This window comes from Aythya marila (genome assembly GCF_965140915.1).
Source record: "Aythya marila genome assembly, chromosome: 18".
Taxonomy (NCBI): Eukaryota; Metazoa; Chordata; class Aves; order Anseriformes; family Anatidae; genus Aythya; species Aythya marila.
In genome coordinates, this window is record NC_139059.1 from 12,871,675 (window position 1) to 12,889,147 (window position 17,473).

The 17,473-nt window shown below is 41.0% G+C and overlaps 1 protein-coding gene across 6 annotated transcripts in view; it reads left to right on the forward strand.

Moving 5' to 3' along the window:
* The window catches only part of GAS7 (growth arrest specific 7), a 111,172-nt gene that overhangs the window by 79,079 nt on the left and 14,620 nt on the right, over positions 1-17,473 (forward strand). For 5 of the 6 annotated variants that reach the window (XM_082774678.1, XM_082774680.1, XM_082774679.1 and 2 more), the window contains 5 exons: positions 8-123; positions 7,025-7,099; positions 11,025-11,103; positions 14,265-14,393; positions 16,374-16,497. In XM_082774678.1, coding sequence (XP_082630804.1) covers positions 8-123; positions 7,025-7,099; positions 11,025-11,103; positions 14,265-14,393; positions 16,374-16,497 — 523 coding nt within the window. The remainder of the gene's footprint in view (positions 1-7; positions 124-7,024; positions 7,100-11,024; positions 11,104-14,264; positions 14,394-16,373; positions 16,498-17,473) is intronic. The other variant, XM_082774681.1, reaches the window with a different exon arrangement.

Genomic DNA, 17,473 nt, shown 5'->3' on the forward strand with positions numbered 1-17,473 from the left:
CTTCCAGGCTGATAAGAAGGATTCACAAGGGAACAATACAGTGTCGGGATTTGAAATTCTTCTCCAAAAACAACTTAAAGGCAAACAAACACAGAAAGAAATGGCAGAGTTCGTTCGAGAAAGGTAATTAGCACTTTGTCATCAAAGTGACTATTTCTGGCAATATTTTTTTCATAATGTGGATATTCTTTATATACATCAATCACAGAGCTTAAACTGGTAAAACTGTAAAAGTTGTGCTACCGATTCATAAAGCACATAAAATGCTTCTCTAATATCTATCAACAAATTTATGGGCTGAGGCCAATTGTAAGAAGTTCAACAAGTCCAAGTGCCAGGTCCTGCACTTGGGACACAACAACCCCAAGCAGAGCTACAGGCTGGGAGATGAGTGGTTAGAAAGCTGCCTGGCAGAGAAGGACCTGGGAGGATTGGTCGATAGTCGGCTGAATATGACCCAGCAGTGTGCTCAGGTGAGTCCAGAGAAGGGCAACAAAGCTGGTGAAAGGTCTGGAGAACAAGTCATATGAGGAGCGGCCGAGGGAGCTGGGGGGTTGTTCAGCCTGAAGAATAGGAGGCTCACGGGCGACCTTATCACTCTCTATAGGTACCTTTTAAGGAGGCTGTAGTGAGGTGGGGGTTGGTCTGTTCTCCCATGTGCCTGGTGATAGGATGAGGAGAAATGGGCTAAAGTTGTGCCAGGGGATGTTTAGGTTGTATATTAGGAAAAACTTCTTTACCGAAAGGGTTGTTAGGCATTGGAATGGGCTGTCCAGGGAAGTGGTTGAGTCACCATCCCTGGAGGTCTTTAAAAGACGTTTAGATGTAGTGCTTAGTGATATGGTTTAGTGGAGGACTTGTTAGTGTTAGGTCAGAGGTTGGACTCTGTGATCTTGAAGATCTCTTCCAACCTAGGTGATTCTGTGGTTCTGTTAACACTCTGTGGTCTTCCCCAGCCCTCACTTGTGTCTCAGCTGTCTCAGTCATACTGCATATAGTCCTTCCATTTAGATGGAAGGAAACAAGAAAATTAAAGCTACAGAGTTGAGAGAAAACCAGGATATGGGAAAAACAGAGTAGAGGGAGTAGAGGTGGTATTTAGAAATAAAATATTTTGTCTAAAAAATAGAGAAGCACCAGTGATGAGTGGTGTTCCTCGGGGGTCAGTACTGGACACCGTTTAGCATCTTTGTAGGTGACATAACCAACAGGATTAAGTGCACCCTCAGCATGTTTACCAATGACACCAATCTGTGTGGTACAGTCAACATCCTAGAGAGAAGGGTTGCCCTCCAGAAGGACCTGGACAAGCTTGAGAGTTGGGCCTACACTAACTTCATGCAGTTCAACAAGGCCAAGTGCAAGATCCGGCACCTGGGTTGGGGCAATTCCAAGCACAAATACAGGCTGGGCAGAGAATGGACTGAGAGCAGCCCTGAGGAGAAGGATCTGGGGGTGTTGGTGGATGAGAAGCTCAACATGAGCTGGCAACGTGTTCTTGCAGCCCAGAAAGTCAACTATGTTCTGGGCTGCATAAAAAGCAGCATGGCCAGCAGGTCAAGGGAGATGATTTTGCCCCTCTACTCTGCTATTGTAAGACCCTACCTGGCGTGCTGCATTCAGCTCTGGGGCTCCCAACATAAGAACATGAAGGTGTTGGATCAAGTCTAGAGGAAGGCCATGAAGATCAGGAGGAAGCCAGATAACCTCTCCTGTGAAGAGACGCTGAGGGAGTTTGAGCTGTTTAGCCTGGAAAAGAAATGGCTTCAGGGAGACCTACAAGAAAGCTGGGGAGGGACTCTGTCAGGGAGAGTAGTGATAGGAGAAGGGGCAATGGCCTTAAACTGTAAGAGGAAAGATTGAGTTTAGACGTTAGGAAGAAATTTTTGCTATGAGGGTGGTGAGGCACTGGAACAGGTTGCCCAGAGAAGCTGTGGATGTGCCATCCCTGGAAGTGCTCAAGGCCAGGCTGGATGGGACTTTGAGCAACCTGGCCTAGTGGAAGGTGTCCCTGTCCAGGGCAGAGGGATTGGAACTATGTCATCTTTAAGGTTCCTTCCAACCCAAACAATTCTGCCAATTTGTTGACAGTGGAGCATAGACGCAGTTTTCTAGAAGATGTAAAGAAAACATCACTTGGAATTCAAGCTTGTTGTGGAGCTAAATTACGTATACAGATATTTAGAGTGAACCCAGAATCATAACGTTAGATGTTACTAACAGAAAATGCCAGAATGGTATTAATGGTCCATTGCTCTGCTGACATAAATACACTCAGCACCAAACAAGTAGTTGATAGATGCACAGTTCTGCCAGGTACTGGAGATAATATGACATCATTAGTTACAAGTAATGTCACTGACATTTGAAATAGCTTGTCATGTGTCTAGGCTAGTATAAATCATCTGTGGATGACTCTCAGAACGCAAGAACAGCCCACAGGGAAGAAATGGTGCTGAATCCCAAGAGAAGGGCAGAGCACATTAGTCTTGGAGGCAGTTACACCAGTTGAAGGGGCTGCTGTCCTCAGCTACTGATTCTCCACTGGTGCTTACTGCTGAGCTGGTATGGTCTTCCTGCTCTACTGCTGCAGTCACAGCATGGCTGTGCTGATGTAAATAGTGGTGGAAGCAATGAACAAGCCAAGAAACACAACCACATTGGATTTTGTGGGTCAGTCTGATTGGGCAGAACCTGTAGATAGTTGGTTTCATTTGAGGTTTTTCTTCCTTTCTCTCAGCTTTTTTTTAATAATAGGGAAAAAAAATTTAAAAAGGTGTTTTTTTTTGTTGTTGTTTTTTTTTTTTTAGTAATAGTGTGGCAGCTATACAAAATATAGCACAGGCAATAAAGACAGTCTGATATAGGAGGTGCAGAGTGCCCAGAATCCATGCTTGGTTCCTAATGTCTTTGTAAGACAGTTGCCTGTATAATCCCTGGAAAAAATGTGAGCAGTGGAAGCAGGTAGAAGGAAGGATCAGCTGTCAAAGGAACATAGACTTGCAAAGCTAGAAGATGGAAGAAAAAAAAAAAACAAGCAGAATCATGATAGGAATGGATAGGGAAAATTGGAGAAAAGGTGCTCTGAAGAAAGAAATATATAATGAAATTTGTTTTTGTCCACTTGCACGTTTTGAGCTGAGGTGTGTTTAGAAAGTGTAAAATACATAGCAGATTATTTAGCCACATGAAAAGAAACACAAGCATAATGTCTGTACTGAGTCTGATAATGGTCTGCGTAGTCCAGAGACGTTACTCTGTGCATGTACTCACTGGTTAGCAGGAAAAGAACATCAGAGTCTTTGTCCTTCCAACTTCTGAGTGGAATCCCCCAAAAAGTTTGGGGATTTTCACAGCCAGAGTTTACATCAGGTCTGCCTTGTTCACTAGGTATTTGTAAACCTATCTTCCACTGTTTGTCCAATCATTTTGAGTCTTGTTTTTGACCATGGTAATGTTTTATACCAAAGACTTTTGCAATGCATTTATATGCAAGAAAGAAATTCTGTTTTCTAATAATTTCATTGTTGCCTCACAATCTTGAGAAATAGGGTAAAAAGACTCATAGTCACTTTCTTCACACAAATGACAGTTGTTTAGATGTCTGTCAGGTATCCTCTTACCACCTCTTCTTTGTGTTCTCCATGTTGTCATAATGTATTTAGTTTCTTTCTTACGGTAGTCTCATCAGATCATCTTTGCCTCCCTTTGTAGCTCTCTAGATTTTCTTCATCCACTATAGAATAGAATGTCTGGAACTCCAACAATGTGTGTGTGAGCACACAATGTACTTAAAAAAAAAAAAAAAAAAAAAAAAAAAAAAGTGCAACTGGAACTAATAAAGTTAAGACAATATGGATCAAACTGCACTTAGAAACTGATGCTTCTGACTACACAGGAGTGAAATTGTAGAAGTTTTTGAATAAGTTTGTGGAAACAAGAAACTTCATTTTTTTTCTGTGTGAAGCTAGAATAATTCATAGCAACTCTGTGACTTTCCAGAGACAGGATCACGGTGTTCAAGACTCCCTGTATATCTGTTGTGTTGGTGTTTCACAGTAATCACAATGCAGTGTTTCGAAGGTAGGCATTTTGGCCAAGTTCAAGAAGCATTTTTTTCCCTTTTTGAGGTATACTTTTGACTTGTTTTTATCTTCCGCTGAAGCTAAGTTGCTCAAGGTGTTTTTGCTACAAAAGGTGAAGGGACACCAGGCTGAGGGTCACTTTTGTCTGAGGTTGTTGAGCAGTAGCCTTTTTACTGTAATTTGAAGAACTATTGACTCCAACAACTTGTTCCTTCCTGCTTGTCAAGGCAGCCTGTCCTCTTAGTAGTGCCAAATGACAAATTTGTTTATGCCCTGAGACTTCAGTCCTTCATTTAGTTTAGTCACACAGTTAAGCCTTTTTTTTTCCCATAAATGAAATGTTGGTTGTGCTTGGGAGCATATTAAATAATATACATCTTGGGAGAATATTAAATAATCTACACTGCAGGTAGTTTATGTGCTTGTTGAGGATTTCTCATGCTCATGTGTCAGTACTAAGTAATTCCCTGGAGATTCAGAAGGTGCTTCCCAGTTTGCCCAAGAGTGAGATTGATGGGACTTCTGGAGGCTTTTGCTTCCCTTAGTAATGGGCTGTTGCCCCTTCCAGGCTCCACAGGGAATATTTCTTAGAAAGTGCCCATTTTTGCAGGGAGCTAGATGCCCTTCATCTCTTGTAGCTTTCCTCTGGCACATTGCAACTGTATTTATTGGTGTTGGTACAACAGATGCAGGAAGCAGCATTGGTGGGGTGGGGTGAGGGAGAGCTGCAGGCTGGAACAGGGCAGCTTGGGACCAGGCTTGGCGATCAACCAGCTTGGAAACAAGGTCATGCATAGGGGTTCTTTCAGTACCTAAAGGGTAGTACAAGAAAGCTGGAGAAGGACTGCTTACCAGGGAGTGTAGTGATAAAGGACAACAACAATGGCTTTAAACTAAAAGAGGGTAGAGATTTACATTAGATATTAGGAAGAAATTTTTTACAATGAGGGTGGTAAGGCACTGAAACAGGTTGCCCAGAGAAGCTGTGGATGCCACTTCCCTGGAAGTATATAAGGCCAGGTTGGATGGGGCTTCGAACAACCTGGTGTAGTAGAAAGTGTCCCTGCCTGTGGTTGCTGGGTTTGGAGCTTGATGATCTTCAGGGTCCCTTACGACCTAAACCATTGTATGTTTTGATGCAAAATTAGTGGATTTAGTTAGCTTGTTTGTTTTTTAAATGGATGTTTTCTTTTGTTAGGTGTTCTAAATGAATGTGAGAAAAGTACTGGCAGATAGTCATGTGGGTGAGGGGAGACAAGCAGTGTTGAGACTTGGTTAGTGTGTTGCTGCTGGCAGACCTGACTTGTTCAGCTAGTTCTTCAGCCAGACCAAAGACCCATGGATGTTGACCAAGATTTGGGCAGTCAGTCATGGACAGAGACCATGAACCTCTGAGTGACAGAGGCAATTTCTGAGTCATGTTCTTGTAGATTTGGCCTTGAGCTGCTGGTTGGTTTTGTTCTCACAGGATGTGGAGAAAAAGACTCAATGTGCTGGGTGAGGTCAGTAGTTCTGCTGTGCTGTAATGCTGCAGAGAGCAGGTAAATACCTTGGGCCTCAGCCAGCTGCATCTTGGGGTGACATTCAGACCATATTTTCATCATCCCAGAATATCAGACACATCTTAGCTGGCCAGAGGGACCCTTCTAGTCTGGAATGTATTACGTGTAGCAGTGTTTGTTCAACTAGCTACTGCAGAATGATATGCCAAAAATATCCAACCTTCTGTCTCCCTTTTCCTCTGTCTATTTGTAGCTCAGCACAGAATCAAGAACTGCTCCTGATTGGTTGTCACACTGCTCACTGTCAGAGATGCTAAACAGAGCAAACTTGTTTGAAAATCAGCAAAGCAGTTCTCACTATTTAGGAGAACCTTGCATATGTTTGACTCAGCAAAAATGTCAAGGGAGCTTGAATTGGGTTTCAAGCAAGGTCCACATCACCTCTGAACCAGTGGCTGTTCTTCCCCTCCTTGCTGTGCAATAAGCATTTACCCCCATTACCTCACTCAACATCTACTCTCATCTTCTCCCTGCAGCCAATCCCATAACAGTCATGTGCCAACAGCTACTGTCTTTGTCACCCCCACTGCTGGCAAGCTCAGCTCCTCTTACTGGAATGATGATGCTGAGTGAATGCAGAGAAGGACCAGGATCCTGATGCAGCTACGGTTGGGATAGTTAAAGGGCAGGGGCTGCAATCCTGCACGTAGTATGCAGAAGCCTCTGCCACGTCTTCACCAGCTTTGTCATCTGAAACAGGGAGAATGAAACATTCTGTGTTCTAGGGAAGGTGCAGCACCCCAGATTCAGGGATTATGGGAAACATGGAGTAGCCATTTATGTGCTGAATACTTGATGTAATGTGTCTGCTTGGTTTCCTTCTCTTTAATCAGGTAGAGTTGATCTCTATCCTTTCTGCTGGTGAATTTCTAAACATTTGTTCATCCTTACTCTCCCTAGGTCACATCTTTGTTCTTGTGGGAGACCAGCCTCCAGTGATTGAGTCTAGCCTGATTATCAGTGATGTGGCATTGCTCACATAAATTTTTTTGTGTAGCTGCGCTCCCTCACCTTTGCTTCAGTGATGTGTAACCTCATGTTTAGCAGCTCACTGAAACACATGCTTTGCAAGTGAGCCCAGTTTTGCAGACAGTCTGTGTTATACAACGGAAAAACTTTATCCTTGTTATTTGCACTCCAGAACTGTAGATTTTTCTCTTTTTATCATGTATGCTGTCCTGCATATATCTGCTCTTGCTGCTGTATATTTAGCATATGAAAGGGGGGAGAGAGGGATCCTGAGACTAGTGCTGAAGACTGCAAGGAAAATTCCTGTTACAAGATTCCTTGAAATGCAGAGATTTTCCTTAAATTATGTGTGGCAGTTTCTGTATTAATGCTTGCTTACTGCTGTCTTTGTATTTTCTTTCTGTGTAGGATAAAGATTGAGGAGGAATATGCTAAAAATCTGTCCAAACTGTCTCAGAATTCCTTGGCTGCTCAGGAAGAAGGGTAAGTTTGTCTCTGTGACTTTTGTAGAAGATGAGAATTTCTAACATAAGTCATTCCTCCCACACAGGAACATGCATTTTTCCTGAACTCTCTTATTCAGTAGAGGTTTATCTAGCTTAGCATCCCATTTGTGTTGGGGAAGACAGAATTGCTTTGGAGTATTTTTCTTTTGAAGATATTCATGGCAAATTTTTAAGAATACCTATATAGAACCTTGAATTTCCACTGGTGTGTTTAATGCTATCCTTGTTTAAACCAGCAGTAGTTCCTCTAGGTATTAGCATGTGTACATGCTAAATTAATTTGAATATGGAGGAATATATGTAATATATAAACATATATATACTGCTGAAAGCATGTTCACTGCAGAAAACGGAAGGATCAAAGAGGCCTTGGTGAGAAATACAGTGGGGTTTCTCTGGCACCAGTGCTTCTTTCAGTAACAAAGGCTGCAGAACAAACCACAGTATAACTTTGGAAGTTATAGATAGATAAAAGACAATGCACTTTGGCTGGATTGCAATTCTTTTGTAATAATGAAAAAAAGATAGTACTCTTGAAGGATTAAAATAGTTAGCTGTGTCTATTCCAATGTAAGCCCTCTAAGTACTGAAAGCCAAGGCTAGAAATAACTATGCTCACCCTAGTTCAGACACAGTGTGTTTCTTCTAGGAGTGAGGCTTCATGGCTTGTTTGCTCTACTTCCAATAGCCAAGGACAAAAAAGCACCGACTATGGCACTGACCGTGGTTTCTGTTCTTTCTCTTTTAGGGGCAGGTGTCAACCGGCTCCTAACAAAGCTAACAGTGCTTTCTTCCACATCCTCCGTGTACTATCTACTACCCTCAACAGGAGAGAGGTGGAAGGCCTGAGAAAGCAGGAGAAGGGGAAGAAGAAGCAGGAGACAGGAGACGAAAAGAGAGAGGGAATGAGAACTGAAGTTTAAAAATGTTAAAGTAGGGAATTGAAGGGGGTGAGGAACAGAGCACCCCTGGCAGTGCTCAGAGCTCCCTTTAGGGAGCCAGGAACACTGCTTGGTGGTGCTTTACCTGGAAGGGTGGCAAGATGAGGGAACGGAAACAAGTCCTCCTGGAATTTCTTCTCTTGGTGCTGTGCTTGGTTAGGTCCAGAAAGAGAAGATCCTGGGAATTGGTGAGACACAGAAAGGGGAAAATTTCCATTTTATAAAGTGAGGGAGGAATACCAGCAAACAAGAGGACTTGAAGGAGTGAAACATGGGATTTAAACCCAGCATTCTCAAAATACATATTCATCAGGGTCTCCCTCTCATTCTTGAAAAGCTGTGAGTCAGGGGACCTCATGAACTGCTCTGTGAACATAACAGTTTCTGCTGCTGTAATACTCCACAGAGCATTTTTTACCTTTGCTGTCCAGCCATCTATGGAATTAACTTAAAATACGGGCTCTATTCCAGGATCCTCTACCCTCCTCTGGTGGTAATAGCACCCACCATCTTTTGTGAATGGGACATGAGGGTGAGGAGTAGCATTAATCTGTGTTGGTGTGATCATTCTGGCCAAGCTGCTGTGAGTATAGTGCAGTTGCATAGGCACATAAAGTAATAAAATCCACAGACATTTAACTCATTGTAGTTGGTTAAGAGATACAGAAGATGCTTAGATGCTGAAATGCCTTCTTTATTTTAATAGATCAACTACCATCATGCAGCTCAAATACCTAATGCCAGTAACAAATAGACAATGGGAGGGGACTTGGGGTTTAACTAGGGAAGGAGAAGAGTTGGGTGCACTTACGTAAGTGAAGCATTCTCAGTGTTCAGCTGCAGTGGGCACCATGCTTGACTCAATTTAGAGGAGCAATGACAGAGATTACAGATCGTTAATTTGAAATTGCTGATGAAACATTTTTTTAGGCTACCAAGAAGAGGCAAATATGACTGTCTCTGGAAAGAGGTTTATGGGATAGAGAGGAGATGGGAGATTGTAGATCAGTTGGCTTTATATAACCTCAAGAAAATGATTGAATAAGCAGTCAAGCACTTAGACTTAGACTTAGCACTTAGAAGCACTTAATGGAAAACAAAATGATGAGCAGTTATTTTGGGTGGATACAGAAGAAACTGTGCCAAAGCAACCGAAGTCCCTGTAGTGACAGAGTAACAGGCCATGTGGAAGAAGGAGTCAGCATCATAGCTCTTAATTTACTGTAGCTTTTGACAACGAGAGATTCTTGTAGGCAGGCAATTAAAATGTGGGCTAAATAAAGGCTGAGGTGCAAAACTAGGTATGAAATCCTATTCACTACTTACAAACAGAAAGTAGCTGTGGAGTGACAGTCCACAGGGTTTGTCCCTGTCGTGGTTTAACCCGACCGGCAGCTAAACACCACGCAGCCGTTCGCTCACCCTCCCCCCTCCCTCTCTGGGACGGGGGAGAGAAATGGAAAGTGAAGCCCGTGAGTTGAGATAAAGACAGTTTAATAAGACAGGGAAAAAAATAACAAAAATAATAATAACAATAATAATAATGATGATACAATGGGGATAATACGAAAGTAATAATAGTATGTACAAACAAGTGATGCACAATGCAATTGCTCACCACCCGCTGACCGATGCCCAGCCTAACCCCGAGCAGTCCGGCCCCCCTCCCCCTGGCTAGCCACCCCTATATATTGTTTAGCATGACGTCAGATGGTATGGAATACCCCTTTGGCTAGTTTGGGTCACCTGTCCTGGGTCTGTCCCCTCCCAGCTCTTACTGCACCCCCCCAGCCTGCCCGTTGGCAGGACAGAGCAAAGGCTGAGATGTCCTTGGCTTAGTATAAGCACTGCTCTGCAACAATTAAAGCATCGGGGTGTTATCAGCACTCTTCTCATTTTAAGCCAAAACACAGCATTCCACCAGCTACTAGGAAGAAAATTAATTCTGTGCTAACTGAAACCAGGACAGTCCCAAGCCCAGATTCTTTTTTCCATATTTTCATTAATGACCTATCATAGAAGAAAGAATGGGTTTATTGAAATCAGAGATGATGAGACAAAGCTATGAGGGATGATGTAAAATTCAAAGAAAAGATTGCAGTTCAGAGTAATTTTGGAAAATTAGAGAAATTAACTGAGAGAAATTGAGATGCATTTCAGTAAGGACAAAGTACCAAGTTTTTATACTTTCACATAATGTGGAAGATACAGTTACGTAACAGTTTGTGGGAGAAGGATCTGGTTACAGTGAATCACAAGCTTATTCATCAAGAACTTCATGCTGTTGTCTGAAAAAGCAATCGTACTGAGATATGCAAAAGAAAGAGTATCTGATAGAAAATATTCTATTACCAATTTAGTGATTGGAAGACCTCTGCTGGAAGTCAATGTATTTTTTGTTACGACACATTAAGAGGAATCTAGGCTGCTGGAGATGGTCTAGAGGACCATCGTCTGGAAAATAACTTGTCTAAAGGATAAAGAAGGTAGAGAGAGAGACCCAATAGTTTTCAAATACTTCTCCACAGAGAAGTGATATAACCAATTCATCAAATCTAAGATATAAAACAGAAGAGGCAATGGAAAAACTCCATTAGTGAAGATCTTAGGTCTTTTCCAACCTTAATGATTCTATGTTTCTATGTTAAGTATTAAAAAAGAAATCTTGTTATGGGAAGGATAAGATAGTGGAGTATCTTGCTTAAAGAGACTGGCATCTCTGTAAATCATCATTATGAACACTGTTTTCAGAGATCTTTCACATACAGTCCAAATACAATTCTTCCTTGGTCACAAAGATCAGTTATCTTCTCAGATTTCTGCTTTCACTTTTCCATGATTTTGCAGAGCATGATATGCTACAAAGCTTTGGTATGTCATATGAAGCTGTATGATTAATTTTGCTGTGAGGATATGCAGAAAACACGACACTGATCATTGTTGCACTGTGGCTTTTTTCAGCACACTGGGAGAGGCTTGGGCTCAGCTAAAGAAGAGTCTCGCTGATGAAGCAGAGGTTCATCTCAAATTTTCTTCTAAGGTAAATTATTAGTTCTTCCTTTTGCAAAAATATTTGCCCTGTAATTGATATGAGTGTCCCCTTCAGTGTGCGTATCTCTAGTAGGGAAAATACTTAATGCATATGGTACAAATTCTGAAGAACTAAAAAGCTGGTGAATGAGCTTTTTGAAACTGTCCATTTTTTCCTGCCAAAATCATAGCTCATTTAATCCACCTGATAAGTAAGCTAAAACACTTCTAGCCTTAGTTTTTCATTAAAAAAAAAAAAAAAAAAAAAGATTCTAAACGTTATTCAATTAGTTATCAAAGTTCCAGCCTGTTTAAGTAAAATTTCCTAGAGCTTGTACAGATTACTTCTGTAGAGGGGGAAATTTAAAAAAAAAAAAAAAAAAGGTTTCTCACAAGAATCTATTGCATCTGTCTGCAAGGAAGAAAAACAGGATTCTGACCTCTTCATGTTATTAGTGTTTCTGAAAAGTGTGGCGAGAATTTAAACTTAGTGTTATTTTTAGATCTTCTTTCAAACGATGCCCAGGGAGATTTCTTTTACAAATTACTGTATTTCATCTGTTTTTTTTTCTACCATGTGACATATTCTTGCATCCTGTTACATTATGTTAACCTCTGTGGGTGATCATGTTCAATATAGATGCAGATATCTAAACACAACAGCCATGTTCTAGAGGAAAATTATAGCTCTGCAGTGTTTGTAAGCGATTATGCAGATGTTACTCAGGCAACCAGCTGCTACCTTAGTAATCCACTGCTCTGCTTCAAACTTCAACTTCAAGGTTGTAATTTGTGAAATACTTTTTGCTCCCTGTTGGCCTACTGAATTTATTTCCAATGGGAAGAAGTGTACCCTGGGTGGTGTGTGCATGTTACTGCTTAAGTCTCTCCCATAGTGGTGCAGTATCTGCCCTATACCTGATAACTTCTTTTAGCAAACATTTTGAGATTTCAAGTTCTTTGTAGCATCTTACCCATTTAGTGATAGATAGATGTCAGTTTTGTCTATATACAGTAATGCTTTAATTCTCGTCATCTTAGGAAACTAGTTCATGTTTTTTTTTTTTGTTTGGTTTTCATCCACTGCATGCATTACAAAGTCTTTTAGCAAGATATTCTAACAAAAAAGAATAAATATGGTAAACTATAATGCAACACCTAAAAGCCTCAGTCAATCTGTGTGATAGCTTGTGCTATGGCTTTGCAAGATGGAAGTTCAAGTAGGACAATTAATGATGCTAGAAGGAAGTTGACAGCCATCACTGAAAAGCCTCTGTGACTGCCTGTACACAAAAATGGAGAAAGCTGGTTTGTTCACATTTTGAGCCTCTTGGTCATGCATTTCCCATTTTTTTTAAGGATCTCAAAATTTCCAGTCCCATTATAAAATGCATAAAATAAACAAATGTCTTTACTTTTTGTTGGGCAAGGAGAACTACCACTGAAATGTACTCCTGTTTGGTGTCTCTAGCTCTGGGCAGTTTTATGAGGGTCTTTACAAAAATGCCTGCTTAGGTCAGACAAGTCAAGCTGCCATCTCTCTTACTGAGGATGATTGACTCATCTTGGGGTTGTTTACCCAGGTTAATCCATTTACTGATGGGGGAATCTGAAGGGCTTTCAGAGAGCTTAGCTTGTTTGAAAACAGGCATCTCTATCAATTGTGATACGTTGCCTCTGGAGTTCACAGAAGCTATCCTGAACTTCTCTCTGTGCCATTTCTTATTTTCATTGAGCACTGGAAATGCTTCTGGCCACAGCTATAGGTTTGTACCTCAATATTGAGAGAGCTTCTCACAACTTTGTGGTTCAGCATGGTTGTACAGATCTCTATAAGCTTGTCTGGGGTCATCCTGAGGAGAGTGTCATAAAAATAGCATTTAGAGTTTTCTAGTCCAGCTTCCCAGTGAGAGCTGGCCTGTCACCCGCAGTGGATCAAGTCAGCTACATCTTTGTCTAGCGATGTCTTGAATATCCCTAAGGACAGAAATTTCAAAACGTCTCTGTTCAGCCTGTTCCAGTGCCCCACTACCATTCTTGTGATATTTTTCTTGAATGATATTCAACCTCAACCTTCCTAAGATCGATTTATGGCCATTGTTTGTTGTGACATTGCCTGGCCCTACAAAGAATAATTTGTCTCTTACCTTTGCAGCTGAACTTCATGTAGTTGTAGGTGATATTATATCACCTTGGTGCTGGTCTCCACCTGCGTTATCAAGCCTAGCTTAACTAACTTCTCCAGGATGTGCTGTGAGGTCTTGGCTGTCTTTGTAGAATCTCCCCACTGAAAGGCTTTACTGAGCTTGAATGAAGGAAGTTTCCTTCTCCATTAAAATAGCACTGCAGAAAGGCTAAAAATGCTTGGTTTCGGGGACTGTTTAATATTGCTCCACTGTGGGACATGTGAGGTGATTATAGACTCACTTGTGTTGAAAGAGCCCAGCATCTACATTGAAGGGACAATAGAAAAAAGTAGTGGGTTGCTTCTGAAATATCTTTATCCCTTTCCAAGAAGTCAAAGAGCAGTGGAATACAGACTCTGTCAGAGTTGAGTATTACTATAAAGTCCTGATTGTAAGAGATAAGTAATTGCAGTCGCATAGGAAGTCTTCCTGAGTCCATTTCACAGTGATTTCTTGCCATTATTTAGAGGAGTTCAGCTAGGCTCCCTTATATTTAGCATAAATAAATAAAATGTATCTTTAATGCATCTGTTTAAACTGTACAAGAAATGCAGGTGTGTAACTTCAATGTGTTGAGTAACCTTACTGCAGTCAGGTTTAGCAAGTTTTACTTGTGTACTTTCTGGGAGGTAAGTTGCATCAGTTAGGTCAGAATTGGAGCACCTCAGTACTGTGATAATCATCTGAAGTTTGATCTTACCTCTAAGAAGAAAGATACAATTTAACAGGGGAGGAAGACAAAACTTCAACCTTTCTGCTTCCTTCAGTAAATATTCACTTAGCAGAGGTGTCTTGTGAGGAGCTGATGTTTGCAGTAGCATCACTCCAAGTTGTCTTGGGTACAAGAAGTGTTGCAGTAAAACGCTGCCTGTGTCTGCAGCATTTGTATTGTTCACTCTGTCCTGAGCTCTTCTCAGCAGAAGAGCCAGGAATTACTGCCCAGCTCCTCATTACCACAATTTCTTCCTTGTGTTTTCTTTGTCAGCTTCAGAGTGAGGTAGAGAAACCCCTGCTCAACTTCAGAGAGAACTTTAAGAAAGACATGAAGAAGTGTGACCACCATATTGCAGACTTACGGAAGCAACTGGCCAGCCGCTATGCAGCAGTTGAAAAGGTGGGAATAGAAACTGGAAAGTTTATAAGATAATGCTGTCTGGGACAGAAAAACAACTGCAAGTGGAAAGTTTCTATTTCACTATGAGAAACCACAGATTTCTGCTGAGTGCTTTCTGCAGTTGTTTATTCTTTGTTGGGCTGCAAGCATAGTTTGGTGTTTTGGGAAAGTGGGTGCTGCAGACAGTGCTGTTGTGTTACTGCCGAAGTAACTTTTTCTTGCATCATCTCCTTTCCAATTTGGGATAATATATTTCTAATACATTTGATGAAAATACTCTTGGCTCATGTGCATCAAGAAGTTACATGTATTGCCCACAAAATCTTAAAGGCATTGCACTAGAACAGCTAGAACAGGGTCAGGCTAAAAGCTTACATGGCTCAGTATCCTCTTGTACAATGGCCAGAAGCAGATGGCCAAGGAAGGGTAGCCTAAAACCTGGCACAGTAATTTGCAAACCTTCTCCTGGTTCCAGTTTTATGTGCCTCACAGCAAACAACAGCACCCTGGTTTCAGGGACTATTTTAATATGACCATCCAGTAGTAGCTGAGGTCATGATTAATAGAAAGTTTTGTCTACAAATAGTTCTGTCTTCTTGGTAGTTGGTAGGAAACAGATAACTGTGGCTCAGCTGCCAAGACACTTACCCCAAATGGTGTGACTGTTTGTTACAGTATCCTCAACCAGTATACTGTTGGGTATGACCTGGAGAGGAAAATGTCTCTCTCTGTTAATCCAGGAGGTTGTTTGGATTTCCATTAAGGACCAGAGTGCACATGAGAAAGTTTGCTCAGGGGCAGAAGTGTGGCAGAATACACAAGATTATTAGACTGTATTTATGCACGGAATGCATTTTTCTGTAAAATTCTTAGTTACTTACCATCACATCTGCATAGAAACGCAATCCTTGGTAGGATATTGAAAAGAATGAATCAGAAATAGAAGTCTTGAGAGGGAAAAAAAAAAAGAGAAAAAGCTGTGTACGCTTTTTGCCTGAAGCACACAGCTTCCCACCATATTACTTTCCTGCAGCTCCACCTTTCGACCTACTGAGCTAAGAACACTGTCTGTAAGTGAATTGAAAAATTCAAGTAACACCTCATAAGCATTGTAAGTTACAGGAAAACTCCATGGTGCTAACAACATATAATTATCCAAATTTCGTTTTAGATGCTGAAGAAAGAATAAGACCTATTTTATAACAAGTGAAACAGTCTGGACAAAGCTTTTTTAAATTATTATTATTATTTTATTTTTAAATATATTTAGGCAGCCTCACCAAATGGGGTGACAGCATGCATATATGGTAATTATAATTCAGACACTTCACTAATTTGCCTGTATAATTTCAGTAATTATACCGATAAATCAGGTTTTAAAAGCCTGAAGAACTTTAAAGTAAGGTAATTTAAATTATCAGTTGTAAACAGGTCTCGTGTTATTGATTTCTATGTTATGAACTGCTGTAGTCATGAACCTGAACTAGTTTTTCTAAAATAAGTCTAAGATTACCTATTGTTAAAGTTTCTGATAAATATATATTGAAACCAGAGGGTAGTTGAAAATAAATTCTACAGTGTACTTGAAATTCTTTCAACAAGTCAGATCCTAAGGAGAGAAGTAAGTGGAAGAAGTATCTTGGTGATACTGGTTAACAAAGTTGGAAGAAGCTACAGCTCCCTTTTGTTCCAGAAATAATGAGAAAGTTACTAAAGAACATGACTGTCTGATGATGCTTTTTGTACAGTAAGGCAGATAGGCAGAAACCTATGGAGAGTCCAGATGGTCAGTGAAAAATTCTAATAAGGCACTTCTTTGAACACCACATGGTGTCCTAGGAACTTGAATCCTTGTACTTGAAACTGGGTTAGAAACCTGACTTTTTACTGACACATTTGTATGAAAAAGTCATAGATGTCTGAAAGCAGCTGGAAGCTCTTTTCCTGTAAAAACATGTGATCTTCTTTAATTAATCCAAGGCCCGGAAGGCCTTGACAGAGAGACAGAAGGATCTGGAAGCGAAAACACAGCAGCTGGAGGTGAAGCTCAGCAACAAGACAGAAGAGGAAATTAAAAAGGCAAGGCGGAAGTCCACTCAGGCAGGTGAGTACCTGGGACTGTGAGCCATCAGGAGGTAAGTGCTGCACCAGGAAAGCCACCAAGAAGCTTGTGGCAGGAAAAATTGGGACAGAACTGCCTGTCCATCTGCATTCTTTTTTTTTTTTTTTTTTTTAAGATTGCAGCTATGAAGTCAATGTGAAGCATGGTACAGATATGTTTGGTTTTAAATCCTCTAAAGAGAAGAATTCTCTTCAAAGAAAAAAATAAGCCAGGTTTTTCTAAGTCAGACATCAGAAAATGATGTCTGATTACAGTAACTGGCCAAAAAGAAGAGTGAATTATACTTGTTTTCTAAAGGTGTGCTAGGATAACAAAAACTTGAAAAGTCAGATCCAAAGAAATTTGTAGCAGCCTGAAGTGATTTTGAGATGCAATTAGGGTCCAGTAAACTTATTTAACCTGCATATATGCTTCAGATTTCAGACAGAAACATCTGTATTGTGGCTTGATGTTGATGTTGCTGAGACAGCGAGATGCCTGTCTCGTACCTGAGGTCTCTGTTTTTAAATCCCTTAGGGTTTTCCTGACATGCTTGTAACTTATTCAGGTTGTATTTAGTTCAGTTGAAAATCTGCCAGAGGAGGACCTCTTGCCATTCAGGTAGCAGACAGATGCTTGTCCAGAATGCAGCAGACCTGTAGTTTAGGCTCTCTCAAGTCAGGGATATAAACATATAGTTGCCCATTCACAAGGAAGCGTAAGCAAACTATGGGGTGTTCTGGGATAAGATAGATTGCTCTGCATCACTCTTGTTGAGGCTGAGTTAGTGTGCAATCATGAAGGCAAGTTTTGTGGGTCCATAGGGAGCAAGCAAGGAGGAGTCTGAACCTTCTTATCAGCTTGGGGATCCAGATGGCAAGCAAGGAGTTCGGGGCTTTTCTTGGTGTGATTGTGGATCTGCAAATTCACACTTTCAGGTATGTTCAAATACCTTACCAAAGCACTTTTAGCCCCAGGA